Source organism: Equus quagga, chromosome 21 (assembly GCF_021613505.1).
Source record: "Equus quagga isolate Etosha38 chromosome 21, UCLA_HA_Equagga_1.0, whole genome shotgun sequence".
NCBI classification, from domain to species: Eukaryota; Metazoa; Chordata; class Mammalia; order Perissodactyla; family Equidae; genus Equus; species Equus quagga.
In genome coordinates this window covers 2,989,717-3,004,596 of record NC_060287.1, presented here as the reverse complement: position 1 = coordinate 3,004,596, position 14,880 = coordinate 2,989,717, and the positions used below count along the sequence as shown (strand labels likewise).

At 36.9% G+C, this 14,880-nt stretch overlaps 1 protein-coding gene across 3 annotated transcripts in view; it reads right to left on the bottom strand.

Annotated features, from left to right (window-relative positions):
* Positions 1–666: 666 nt before the first annotated feature.
* The window catches only part of VGLL3 (vestigial like family member 3), a 54,748-nt gene continuing 40,534 nt past the window's right edge, over positions 667–14,880 (bottom strand). For all 3 annotated transcript variants that reach the window (XM_046648078.1, XM_046648077.1, XM_046648079.1), the window contains exon 4: positions 667–6,786. In XM_046648078.1, the coding sequence (XP_046504034.1) occupies positions 6,743–6,786 (44 nt within the window). In that variant the 3' untranslated portion in view covers positions 667–6,742. The remainder of the gene's footprint in view (positions 6,787–14,880) is intronic.

The following is a 14,880-nucleotide window of genomic DNA, read 5'->3' as shown; positions in this document are numbered from 1 at the left end:
CATCTGGAAGGGATGCAGCTGACACTGATTTAAGCCCACCAAGACCAGCGCCGGATGTCTGACCTTCAGAGCAGCATTCAGATCTGAATATTATTATTCAGATAATAAATTTGTGTTGTTCTAAGCCAGTAAGTTTGTAGTAACTTTTTACATCAGCCATAGAAAACTCATACCTCTAGTCCAGTCTACATATTGCAGATAGTTAAGAAGTCTGTGCCAAATCATTTCACCTGTAATGCTGCAGAGTCTACTGAGTTCAATACTGATTTCCAGACTTCGCACTTTCACATTAAAGATTCATTTAATAAGAAAATAGAGGGCCGTGTAGAGAAACTCTAGCTGCCTTTAAAAATATAAGGTCTTGGAGTTCTTTTTTCTAGGTACACTTCTTCAATGTCAATGAATTGTTAGGAAAGTTTTGTTGGTTTTTCCATACTACTTATAGCAAATTCCATATAACAATGGTAAAAATGAAGCAACAAAAAACACCTCTCCCAGAGAGTAACCGGTAACTTTAGAAGCATCGTATTAGAAAATTCACAAGCCTCTTGCTGTTATGTAATTAACATAGCTCATTTCACTTGCTCTTCCATTATAAACACTCGTTTTATAACCCACTCCTCACTGTAACATGTAAATTCCTTGTCTCCTGAAATTAACCTCACGCACAAAAAAATCTACGACATTTTAATTTCCAAAGATATTTATAAGTTGCTTAATTGAATAAGAAGAAAACAGAGACCTTTAGTTAATTGTCAAGAAAGGCAGACAAAATCAAATGGTACATTAAAATATAAACATTAAGTTCACATTAAATTATTTATTGAACAAATTGAAGATGACATCTGTTTTTATTACAAAGTCCTCCATCATCTTATGTCACTGATACGGTTAGGTGACCTGTATTTGAGGAATGGATAGAAACACTAAAATGTCTCCCTCCTGAACCCCAAGAAAACCAGAAAAAATTTATGATTTTATAATTAGCTTGTAAAGCCAAAGGTTTTATGAATTATATATTTTCCTGTAAATTAAGAATGACAACATAGTTAAGACTAGTCAATTTCTTTTTCTGGAAACGTAAAGTTAATATAAAACTGCTCATGGAACGAACAAATCTGGAATTTCATTGTATTTCAATGTTGTAAGATAATATTTCTATTATTAGCTTTCAATTTACCTAATCAAGTGACAAATATAAAGTTCACCATATTTTTTTATAAAAGTATTTCACCTTATCTAGATTTATATGATGAAAACAAAATGAACCCATGTTTTTCCCTTTCCATATATGCACTTTAAAATGATACAAATAATTCACATGAAAACCCTTCCATATGTTGTATATCCAGAAAAATGTAGGGAATAGTATTCTTAAATCAGATATAATATCCAAGATTGTAAATATCCTAAGAAATTAAATCAAGTGTGTAAATAATCGTTATTAAATTTTGCCCTAGCCACAGCATATAAAATGTACATCTCCATTAGTATAAAGAGACATCATTAGAAAAGTTCACATCTTATGCATATACCAAAAAAAAACTAATTAAAGAATCTTGTATTCTAAAAGAGTCATTCTTAGGTCGAAATTTAGTAGTCCACAAATTGTTACAAAGGAAGCTAATTGATGGTGACCTGCCCTTTTCTCGGAGGCGTCACTGTTTACTTACACAATGGAATTGGTAAATTACACTTAATCAGTATTTCTTGCAACTTTAAAAGGAAATTCAGATAAATTTATTTGATCAAATTAATTTGTTATTTCAAGGGAACACTAGTTTGATCAATTATTTGAAACTATAAAAATATTTTTCAAACAAACGTAAAAGCACAATGGACAATAAAAAATAAGAAAATTACAATATTTTAATAATAATGACTATCTCTATACTTTGGAAAAGTATACAGAGTAAACTTCTAAGAGAGCACTAAAAGAAAACCTACTGAAAAAATTCTGAGTCTGTTCTGTGAGCAGTCTCCACGATCGTGTTACCGAGGTGATCAACATTTGAAGCTGTTCAGACTGAGCCTCCTCGCAGGCCCCACCCATGCGCCAATCCCCAGAGTCATCGACTTTTGTGTAGTTTACATACTCGTCTTCTACATTATGGAACTAAAACTTTAACCCGATTTTTCTAAAACGACTTTAATAATAGTTTTAATGCTTTAATAATAGATTTAAGGGCTCTTGGGCCATGTTTAGAGAGTAAACTTTAATTTCTCTCAAATAAGCCTTAAATTTTCTGAAAGGTGTGTCTTTTATCCTAGTGGAAAGAAAAAACCAAAACCGAGTCCTTGGGGTCCCGTCCATTACAATTGGCAGGCTGACAGTCTCGGTCCCCTGCGCTGTCACGCTCCTGCCGTCCTCCCGTCCGCCGCGAAGGCGATGCATCACACGCGTTCGAACTGCCGTCAGTACCCCTCTGTAAGCGCGGCGGTTCTAGGGAACTCTTTCCATCCAATAACTGACACAGTGTCAACATCTGCTTCCAATAAAGTTGTTTCTTTTTTTTCTCAAAGTAGAGTAAATCTGCTGACTGAGACCGTAAAGGGTTGTTTTTTTCCTCCTCTTTTCATGCGGAGGATTTTTTTCCACCATATTTGCAATTTTTTCCTCCAAGGCAAGTAAAAAAACTCCAATAACTTCAAAAGAGATGTTTTTATTCCAGGTGCTAAGGAAGCCCAAAATATAACTGAAAAACAAAAACTTTGGTGATTTAATACAACTGTTGCCTTAATTTTTGAGACAATAATACATAGGGTCCTTGATGAATAAAATTTTGGAATAGGTAAGAAAAGTCAGAGTTAGACCTACACACCGCTAAGAGGTAATTTATTTTCCTTCATAAATGGCACAGTAAAATCTCAGAGATAATTAAGAAATTTACATTTTATCTTCAACACCTAGTAGAAGGACAAAGATTCTCTTGCAACTTTTTCTTGTGGAAAAGCACAGTCATGTATCTATTTGATTGCTGCAGAAACGGGTGTGAAAAGTAAAGAGAAGGGACATTCAGGAGCTCAATTTTATCATCTACCTACTCAACTGATAGACATTTGTGGTAGCTGTCATTTACTGAACATCTACTATAAGCCAGATGATTGATCATATATACATATTATTTCCAACCTTCACAGCCTGCCAGTTATGTATCATTATCCCACTTTACACATGAGATAAATGAATGAAGCCCCAGATCATACACATCTAACAGTGCCTAAGCCGGAATTCAGAGAATGACCTAATGTCCAAGCCAATGCTCTCTGCATTCATTCATTCTGCTTCTCTATTCATCCCCCAGTCAGAATTCTACCATAAATACTTTCCTTTTCCACCACTTAATGCCACTGCCCCATTGACTTAATTCAGCAAACATTGTGTACCAAACGGACCTTCAGTATGAGATAGAAGGCAGTTTTTTGAAATATAGTTTCTGATTACCACAACCAGATAGTAAATGCAAAAGCTAGATTGTGATAGATATCCTGCAGGTCTTAGAATAGGAATGGGCAAATTCTATGTGCAGAATGAATAACAAGCTCATCAAGGGCATTTTTTATGCCAGTTCTCAGAATTTGTTTTTTTAAAAAGTCTGTTATAAAGTTAAAGAAATAAATTCCCCAATTATTTGCAACTCACTACGTTCTCATTTGCAAACTTTAAAGCAATCCTGGCCAATTTGGCTTAAAATAATAAGGTAAATAATTTTAAGGGAAAGAGAAGGAAAAAAATTAGAGGAGAAAGTTAGGAGGGGACGGTTCTTAAGAAGAAACACTGGTTTTTAAAAAGTTTAGAGGCTTTTTTCAAATAAACAATGAGGGACCAAATAATCTGTTAGGATCTAACCTGTCACTATTATGTTGTTCCTTCACTTATGATAATTTAGTGGTCGAAGCATAGATTAGATGTCCAATAAATGAGATGATTTTCTAGGGTCTAGTTTACAGATCTTTAGAAAGCTCAAAGAAAGTCTAATTTGTAAAATAGCCAAAGGTGAAATGGTTCCAGATGAAATTGGGGAGGGAAGTCGGAGCCCTCACTTGGGCAGTCTGGAAGCCTCCAAATGCAACAGAATCATTTTGAAGTCAGAAAATCAGACTCAGAGATAGCATGTGAAACTTGAAATAAATTCAGAAGATCATGCTAAATTACAACTCATTCTCTTCTATGACTTCTAGTGGTAATGGTAATATGGTCATAGCAAGGGGATGCCAGACAATTTTGGAGACATGCACTCATTCTCTTTTTACTTAGATTTTGATCCACAACTTGTATAGACAAGGATCCAACCCTTGCAATATGCCAACAATACCTGGGCCTGTTCTCAACAGGGGAATCTCACTTCTAAATCTTTCCTGTGTTCAGGAGAATTCAGCTCCCAAAGTTTTCTTGGGCCCCCAGAGCCAAGGAATGTTTCATCGGATAGTTAACACAGAGCAGAGTCTAACTTCAGGGATAAGCTATCTAACTGTCTGCTCTCTCTTTCACCTCAATCCAGTGGAAAATAAGGAAAGGAGCAAAGAGGGACTACCTTTCTTCTCCTCTCAACTGGGAAAATAAAATAGAATGATCTGACTGAGTCAAAGTACAATGCTGTTTCAGAGAAACTGCAAAGGAGGTTAATATATTCCAAGAGGAGGAAAATAAATAACCCCCAGTGAGCCATCCCATGGGAACTGCCAACTACTTGTCTTTGAAAACTCAGGAGGACACAAGATGAAACCAGTTTTATAGATTCATTCAACTCTGTGCTCCATAGATTTGGGCAAATTACAAACAATTCTATCAAATCAAATCGTAGATAATGTGACCAAGCCAGTCCCTGAAAATCTACGTTCATGTCTTTAGTAAGTGGGAGATACTTTAAGTACGGGCCTTACATTAGGTAAAAATGTACATGTTGTGTTAAGGAGATTCTGGTTGCGAGAAGCAATGAATGGAGTGATGAGAATACAAGAGAGTGCATAGATCATAACTCACAAGATGCACCAGGAAAGAAAACTAATGCATAAAATAGAACTAAGAGAAATGTTTGAAAATTATCTGTGAGAACTCTGCCTAGCTAAGTGGAAGTTCTTATATCTAAAATGTCCACACACATAATTTAAGATGGAAAGTGGTATTTCACTAAACTTTGTATTTCACATGGGTGGGGACAGGGATGGGGGAAACTTGAGAAACTTCTTTACCAAACCAAAACTTCTATATAACACTAACTTCTTAGCATGACATGACCCATCCCTGGGAGCAGCTGAAAGGACGGACTCTGTATTGAAAGTCCCTAAAATACCAATAACTGCTACTTTCATAATCTTAATCTTTTCCTGAGGCTTAATGATAATTCCAACTTCACCCTATTTAAATCCTGAGGGCCATGTCAAGCTGAACCCTGGGTTTTCAATAATAAATTTCAAATAATAAATTGTCAATTTGTTAACCTAATTTCAGGAACTGTGATATAAATCCCATTTTAAATTTCACTTTGCCATAAATTTTTTTTAAAAGAATTAAATCACCTAAAACCAGATTTAAACCAAAAAAAAAAAAAAAACCTGCAAAAACCTAGGTTTAAAATATTACATATAAAATATATTATTTTTCAATTTACAATGATGGGTAACATTATCAGAAATAGCCACTGAATTAAAGGCTTTGTGATGAGTCTAGTACTTTTCCAAATATTATCACTTCAAACTATCTCCAGGAAAAAAATAATCCGCTTAAAATACAACTTTAAAAATTGCCATGAATGAATAACTAGCAACAAGGAAAATAAGTCACTGACATTCACAGGTGGCATTGTTAAATGCATTTTTTCCCCAGTAGTTGAATATAAACTCTGGTTCACTTATCAAAGTTGGATGGACTAGAAAGGGAATTATAGACTCCAGCAAACTTTCCATTTGAGTGAAAGTTTACGCAAACTTTCTTCTTAGTCAGCCTCCAAGTCCTCTTTGGAAGATATCAAAGCCAGGAAATATCCTTTCTATAGTGTGGTCATTAAAATGTTCCTTTTCAAGCTATCCATGTAATTCTACGCTAAGTGAGCTGGCATGAAATTAAATCTTCACTGAGATTTAATGTAAAACAATACTATATTGGCTTGGCTACGGTGCTACTTTTGTCAAAAAGAGGAACTATCAAACACTTGAGGTAACCTGGAAAGCACAGAGCATCTCACAGACATCTTAAAGACAAGCATTTTAAACATTTTTGCCAGTGCTTCTCTGAGAGCAAGTTCTTTAAACAGAACTTAACAATTTTTACAATATTAAAAAAAATACATCCCTCAAAAATAGCCCATCAATGCTAAATCAAACTTTCTGTATTTCTACAAAAATAGATGCACACAGAGCTACAAAACTGTATTCCTGAAAGACTGAGCATTTTCATTCGTGTTTCATCTTTTCATGACAAGGTGGTTGGTTCCAAAAGAAAAAAAAATCAAAATCAAACAAAAATTAAACCATACATTGATAAAAGTAAGACAAAAAAAGAGAGTTGTACAGTTGGCAAAGGCTCAGATGAGGGAAAAAAACAAACAAAAATGCTTTCTTTAATGTCTAGTACCCACTCTGCTTTCTCAAGAAAAGGCTCAAACCAAAGTCAGTGGCTGGCACTTCCTCTTCTCCTTGCACGTCTATTGTGTCCCACTGCAGAACGGGAAGCCCTGGCAGCCTCTTTTCCCAGTGGGCCCATGGAATCACGCTCCAACCTGACTTGCTAAGACCGTGAATTTCAGTACCATGGTGATTCCTTGCTCTTGTCTTGATGCTGTAGACCTAGAAAAGGTGACAAGGAGAAAGACAAAAAGCATTCACACATGCAGCACTCAAAAATGGGCATAATCTGTAATACATTGCATACAGAAACCAAAAATACAATCTACGCAACTGTGAGGCATGACCCAAGGAAGACCTGATCTCTAAGGAAATTCTGTGCTTGAGTTCACAATTTTCAAAAAGCCAACCAACACAGTCGGTGACAAAAACCGTGGACTAGAACAGTGCCATTTCTACAGTACCAATTCTTACTGTGGTTTTCATTTTCTTGGAGTATAAGTGAATAGAAATATAAAATAATATAAACGAAACTTTTTCATCTCTAATTTCAAAACGAACTGATACTGGGGCAAAAAGATGTAACCAATCTTTGGACATTTAGGCAGCACTTCAGTTAATACTTTTCAGCAACTGTCAGAATGATACCTTTGGACTACGGTAGTAAATAAATTCTAGTGTTATTTGGAAACGTATTCCGTAACAGGATTGCTAATAAATTATAGTGAGCAATTAGGCATGGTTAAAAACCGAATCTGGTATTGTCAGTAAAATAGATATAGTTGGTTCATAGCTAATAGCACAAACCTATATTCCATTTATAAATTTACTTATTTTTAGTGCATCTTCCTCCAGAAAGTATTTAAGATGGCTTATGAAAATCCACACTTCATAGCAAGAAAATAAAATTTACAGTAAGTTTTAAAAAATAATGAAAAAGGCAAATATGCAAATATGTATGAACACCAATTCAAAGCTAAAATGATTAGGAAGAAGTTTATCAAAGAGAAGACCCAGAAAATGTGACTGATCTGGTTCTAAAATAGTAAATTGACGAATTTCTGATATTGGCAATTAGCAAAGCACCATCAGTTTACACCCTCCTGAAGTCGCTTTCTTCAGCTTCCTTTATTTTTGTCCTGAGGCATAATCATTTGGAAGAGTAAAGACTCAGAATAATAGTGCTCTTAAGTTGTTTAAAACCAAATATCAAAACATGAAGGTGAGGCTATTAAACAAGCGAGTAGAAATGCAATGGGGTTGCTGTTGTGGGGGTGCTAGGATTGAGGGCTGTCTTCTGGATCCTTGATCCAGAACTGTTGTTAAGTCTGGGCCAGATGTCGTAAATTGAATAGTTCAACGAGCCAGTATGGTTTCAAATTGTAATTGTAACTAAAACAGCTGCAGTGATTTCATTTCTTGTCCCTCAACTTGTCAAAAAATTTTATAAAACAATGGGTGTCATTACAAAACAGACACAATTAGTCAGTAGTTGATGGGAGACATTAAGACAATCTACAAAACAGATTACATGAAAGTAGAGAGAACAAATAGAAGGAGACAATGTAGCACCTCACAGAACCCCAGGGCACTATCCATGGTCTACAGCATTTGTGTACTGGCAAAAAGCAACTCTTCCTGAAGGCTAAAAGATTAGTTCCATCTTAATTTGTTTTTTCTGTGTACTAGCATCATATTTAGATACAAAGTCAATAGTTTTCCTTTCCCATTTCAAAAGAAGAAGAGGAGGGGGATAAAGAGGAGGAAGAGGGGGAGGAAAGAGGAATAAAAAGGATCTGGGGTATACCAATTCTCCCCAAGTTTGCTTTACTCAATTTTGAACGATTTTGTGGTGAGAATAATTTGCAACCTGACATAGTCTCTGTCGGGTGACTCTTATAATCTAAACCACCTTAACTGACAATCTGCTGACTGCATAAATATTGTTTTCATTATTAAAACATCTCATCTTCTGCATGACTCAGTATTTCCACACTTGAAGCCTCCATCAATCTATAGAATGTCAGCACTGCAAGTCATAAATAGTGTTGGAATCATCAAGTGGCTTGAGTATCTTTTTTTCCTCTTAAGTAAAGGCAATCCCTAGTTTACTTTGCAAAGACATATGACTCTGTCAAAATCATGTTAGCCTTTTTCTGTGGACAAGTACTGCATTACTTAACATGGCCCTAAATTTTCCAACCAGAATAACAGAAAGCATTCTCTCATTATAACTTCATCTCTTGAATTTTTTTGTTTCCAAGTTTTTGCATTACTCCAATGGAAACCTTAAAACAATCAAATCATCTATGGCCTGCAATATATTAAATATTTAATGTAGTCCTTGTGGTTTAGATTCTTCTTGGTGTTGGGACATAAATCAAAACCTTTCTTTAATTAGCAGATATTCACACTTGTAAATTTCAAAAAAAAAGGCATAAGTAAAGCGCAAGAAAATGAACTACCACAAAAAACCCTACTAAGTTTCAACAGAGAAGCAGGGCTATGATTTTTCTTGTTAGACCGTGATGAGGGCAGATCAGGATATTTAAGAGCCAGTCAGCACATTTAGTTTTCCCAGCAAGGGTTAAAGGGGACAAGATCGTTAACCCATGATCCCTATGTGATCTACATATATTTGGGATTTCCTCAGATTTTCTTACCAGAACACAAAAGCCACTCTGCTATAATTTTGCTTCTATTCAGGCTTTTTTGCCTTCTCACTTCCCTAGCTCAAACTTATGTGAAATTAGTTCATAACACACCCTGAAATCTCTCCGCTGGCTGTTTGAAATTACCCATGTTTATCTTCTCAATATTAGTAACTCAGTTTTAGTTCTATTGTTTAGTCTATGAGATTTCAGAAGAAAGGAAGATAAACATCATAAAAATGATGTGAGTGAACATTTTCTTAGGCCTGAATATGCCAGGCACTGTTAGAAACGCTTTACATGAAATCTCTCATTAAATGCTCCCAACCATGTTACAATAATATCCATTTTACACACGAGAAAATTGGGGTAGGAGAAGCTATGCAACTATTAAGCGGTAGGGCTAGTACTGAAAACAAGGTGGTCTGATATCAGAGTCAATGGTCTTAACCAGAGCAGGGACGGCTGCCCCTGTGTGGACTACAGTGGCTGTAGACATGGCACTAGCCTATACTCCAGCAACTCACAAGTCAAGATCCTTTCATTAAATCAACTCGAGGAAAAGTTAATCCAGTTTCTATATTCCTTTTTGCACTGTTTAAAAACCCCTTCATTTAACAGAACTGATATCAGCATTTACAAAATAGCTCTCTTTGTGATTTTTTTAAACTATTCATCTACAATGTTTTCCCTAAGACACAGTAAATGATTACACAGTAGTTTGTTATAGTTCAGATGAAGACTACTCCAATCGTAATAGGATATGTCATATTAAGCGATGTGCTTTTTGATGTGTCTTTGATACAACCACCTTGCCCCCCCTCCCCAACCAGACTTCCTCAGTGTGAACACTGAAGACACAGGATGGCCATTTGGCTCATGAGGTGGTTGTCAGAAATGGGACCAGAGAACAAAGACATCACGTTTCTGGCTTCAGAGTTTGAGTGTCTGGAATTCAGCTAGGAGAAAGGCGTGAGAGGAAAGGTAAGCCCACAGACCCAGTTCCTCACTTCAATTCCAACACCACTCCTCCTGACCAGCAAAAGAAAAGGAAAAAAACCCTCCAGACCAAGGAAGAGAGCAAAGGAAGTATAAACAGAGAAAACAAATGTAGTATAATTAGGAGCAGGAGAGAAGTCTTGGTCAAGGAAGATCATAATATGATTTCCCTTTAAAATATAAAGAATCTGACTATAGAGCAAGGCATTTGAGCTCATTGTCTGATTTTTTATTTTTGAGGAAGATTAGCCCTGAGCTAACTGTTACCAATCCTCCTCTTTTTGCTAAGGAAGACTGGCCCTGAGCTAACATCCATACCCGTCTTCCTCTACTTTATATGTGGGATGCCCACCACAGCATGGCTTGCCAAGTGGTGCCATGTCCACAGCCAGGATCCAAACCAGCGAACCCCGGGGCCACAGAAGCCGAATGTGCGAACTCAACCGCTGCACCACTGGGCTGGCTCCTCATTGTCTGATTTTTGAGGTGAGATTTTTGGGAGGCAACAGCTTCACAGATTCACCTCTTGCAAAAGGCTCTGGGAATAAGGAAGTACAGATGGCAACAGGGTGTGTCCCAGCATGAAAAGCCTGGAGACCTCCCCCTCCCAAGCTTCCCTCAACCCCTAGGTGTCTTGCGAAAAGATCCTAACGTTCCGTAGGCCCCTAAAGAAGGGCACAGGAATTCGCTCAGAGAGAATTCTGGTGGGTCTGCTAGTTCGTCCCCTATCTATGTTGTGGGTGCCCCACGGCAGAAGAAATGGCACGGGCCAGCCCAGTTGAATATCTTGGAGGGATCACAAACACTAGGAAGCTATTTAAATCAGTCATTAGCGGGGAGTCCTGCACAGAGAAGGCACTGAGTAAGAGAGCTGGGGGAAGGGATAGGTTTGAAAACAAAGGCCAGGGTAGGAATGAAATGACAAGACCAAGAAGCAGACAGCAACCTCTTAACTGACAACTTTTGTGATGTGACTGACTCTAGGAATCCAGAGGCAATCCCACGGAGAGGGCAAGGGAAGAATCTGAGAAGAGGGCTCAGCTCCAAACGCGACATTGTTTTAAAATGAGAGCAATGGAGAGATCCTTGGGTTGGACTAAGAATACTCAGAATTGGCAAGGTTAAGTTTTCTGCTTTTGGGTAGAAATAAATACTAAATTGGGTTACTGAAAAAGTTATACTCCAGGACCGCTGAGCTTCAGTGGCTGTTTGATTGTCAGTCATATTCACCAGAAAAGCTCATCCTCCTCCTAAGGAAGTGCCATCACTTGACAATAACATTGACTATGCTCTTAAGGAAGCTGAATATGCTTCCAATTAATTTTATTGCTGGAGATAAAAGAGGTAACGTGGTAACCACACACTGAGGAACATGCTATTGATAAAAAGAGAAGAAGAAAGAGACGAACATAAAACATGGAAGTGTGGGTAGGATATCTTATGACCTAAAACTAAAGTACTTAAGTGAATAAATAGAAACTTTTCACTTCACAGATATTAAGAGTCTAGAAACCCTTTTGGATCAGAATGTTTGCTATTAGACCAAAAGAAGCTGGTAGCTTATTCCTAAAAATGAATCCCCTGCTTCGTTCCTGCTTTAATAAAGATAAGTCATATTTATTACAAATATAAATAGCTACAACACTGTGTTGGATGTTAGACCAAAACACTCAACTTTCATCAACAACTTGACATCTAACACTGACACTTGACAAATGATCACAAAGCAATCCAAGAGACAGTCATATTATCTTCTCCTACTTTATAACATTATCACTGGTAATGATCATCCAACTGCATTTGTTAGTCTGAGCCCTGGGGCAATCAGTTTAAATGCCAGTTAACAATTTCTAAATAAGATCTATGTGGTGGTAGCACCTTAACACTAACATAGAGGAAAAAAATGAGAGCAAGAGCTATCCAATTTGGGAACTACGATTTCATTTCAGGGGAATATCAAGATAGATCATGTTTAACAACCATGGAGACCCCCCTTCATTCTTTTTTAAAAATATCTTTTTTTAAATTTTAAAATATCGTAGACTTCTTGTTTAAAAATCAAGATAAAGAGTATTTAGAAAGTAAAAAGTTCTACACAATATCCCATAATCACACAGCTTGTCGAGGACACTCCGGGTGCACATATGTCCTCACACTACTATTTATATTGTGCTGAACATGCTTATTTCACCAGCAAGATCATCTTGGAAAACCATTCCGTGTCAGTACATGTAGGTCAACCCTTTGGAAGGCTGTACAATATTCATTCCACCCTATATCATAAATTACCCAACTCTCTACAGATGCCCACAGTTTGGATACACACACACATATACAATATACTTGTTACTTATGTGAATAATTTGGTAGATAAGATAAATTCCCAAAAATATGTTTGTATAATTGGTGAACCCAAGCATATATCTACATTTACATTTACTATCTCATTGTGGGTGCTAAATGTTTCAGGAAATTTGTACCTGAAAATGTTCATTTTCATTGTACAGGAAAATGTTCATTTTTTCTTTTACTATTTACTATCATTACTATAGATTAAAAGTATCTAATTAAAAGTTCCAATTTGCATCTCTGTCAGTATTAGTGAGGCTGAACATTATGTGATTTTGGCATTTCCTTCTCTGCGCTTTATCTTTGGCCAAGTTTCTATGCTTTTAAGAAAGCAATTTCCTCATTGATTTCTAAGTGCTTTCTGTATATTATGTATATCAGCATTTTTTACCATGTATTCCAAATATTTTTGCCAGTTTGATGAGCACTAGGCACCTCCATACTTAGTACTTACATGTTGGATAATAATTTTTTTTAAGTCATCACAAATAAGATACATTTGAACCAAGCCAAAGACTAAATTTATTATGACACTTGAACTACAGTTACCTCTTACCATTACAACTCTTGCACACTAAACCAATGATAAAAGATATAACTATTACAGTGTAATAATTTATTGGCAGAGGGAGGTTTTACTCTGTGTAGAGATGTTTTTCTCAAGGGACATTTAGAATTGACTTAACATCTCCATGTAGTAGGACTGTCAGAAACAATGAGATGAAAACTGTCTGAACTTGTCAAAATATCTTGAAGTTCAGATTCAAAAGAGGAGTAGAAAAGTAAAACCCACTGAACCGGGTAACACTTGTAGACCATAACTCACTACGTTATTACAAGCAGCATAGCACCTGCACACCTGAGGCGAACACTGCAGGTGACAGGCAGTTCAGTGCCCAGGTGTTTCGCGCTGCTCCTGGCCCAGATGGCAAGCCCCCTTAGCCTACCTGCCCTCTCACAACCTTCCTCCCTCTGAAACCACAAGCTCTCTCATGCACAGAATCTCCAGCCTTTGTCTTTAGCGACACCCACTTCTTCAGCCTAGCGCACGTTAAAATGCCCAGCTTGAAGGAAGACTGGCAAGTACTCTAAGCATCAGGATACAGAGATACAAGTCTACACCAGTCATTGTAAAACTGACCTTGTGGACAAAAAGAAACAACAAATCACAGAGTTAGGTAGTTTTTGATCATAGCGGTAATTTACCATGCTCAAAATTTGAATGTCAATGTGATAACCTCTTGGATGAGAAAAGCCGGGACCAGGAGGTGCAGAATGGAATTGAGACACTGCTCACAAATTCAGTGGCCTCAATTTCAAAAGCAGATATAAAAAAACTTTGAAGACAAGAATAAAGGAAAAAGGGGTGGGGAAGAGTGAAACGGAATACCCTCTGTAATTTCTTCTACAGACTTTCTCCCAGAACTGGAGAGGAGCAAGACCAAAAAATGTTTGGATCACTTATTGTAACTGAAACCACAAGTTCTAACACTCTCAAGAGATTCTAACTATCCAGACATCTGTTGCATAACAAATGCAGCCAAACACGCATCTTTAAAGAGGTTTCTAGGTTATGCAGTGACAGCTTTACGATGCAAAAAATAGATAATCCAACCAGAGAGGAGCTAATCGGGACCCATGGCTTACCCGTAAAAACATAACGAGGGACCCAACATCGACCCAGGACACGCTGCACCTGGGAGCAGGAGGTATTCAAAGACTCCAAAATTTTAAAAATTACTTCAGAACTGCAGAAATACAAATGTATTTTTATGCCCACTTGGTTTAAGTAATCAATCTCTCCATTAAATCAAAACACTTTGGAAAATATTCAGTAGGAATGAGATATGTTGCACATATATCAATTCTACATTGACATCAGTAATTTTTCATCTCACTTATATGTGACATGTACACAAGCTTACTCTCTGACATTTTCCAGAAAAGTCTGTCTAATCCAAGCAAACATAAATAGGGCTTCAATGATTATGAAGATTCTAAGTGTCACCTGATATGCTCAAACAAAGCAGCCATAAGAACGAGCATCGTCACACACGCTGCGGGTTGACAAAAGTTAGGACGTTAAATCTCCAGTATATCAGGCTGTGTCCCAAAGGAAAACGGTATATTTTGCCTCTCCTCAGTCTCTTGCCAGACTTTGTTTTTGGTCATCTTTTTGCCAAGGAATTTGGAACATGTTGGCCACACACAACTGTCTGTGAAACCTTGTATTGTTGATAAATAGAACAATAAGAGAAGAGTTAGGCAGCCCAAGAGAGAATAAACAGAATCTGTAAATTCCACAGGTCATATAGAA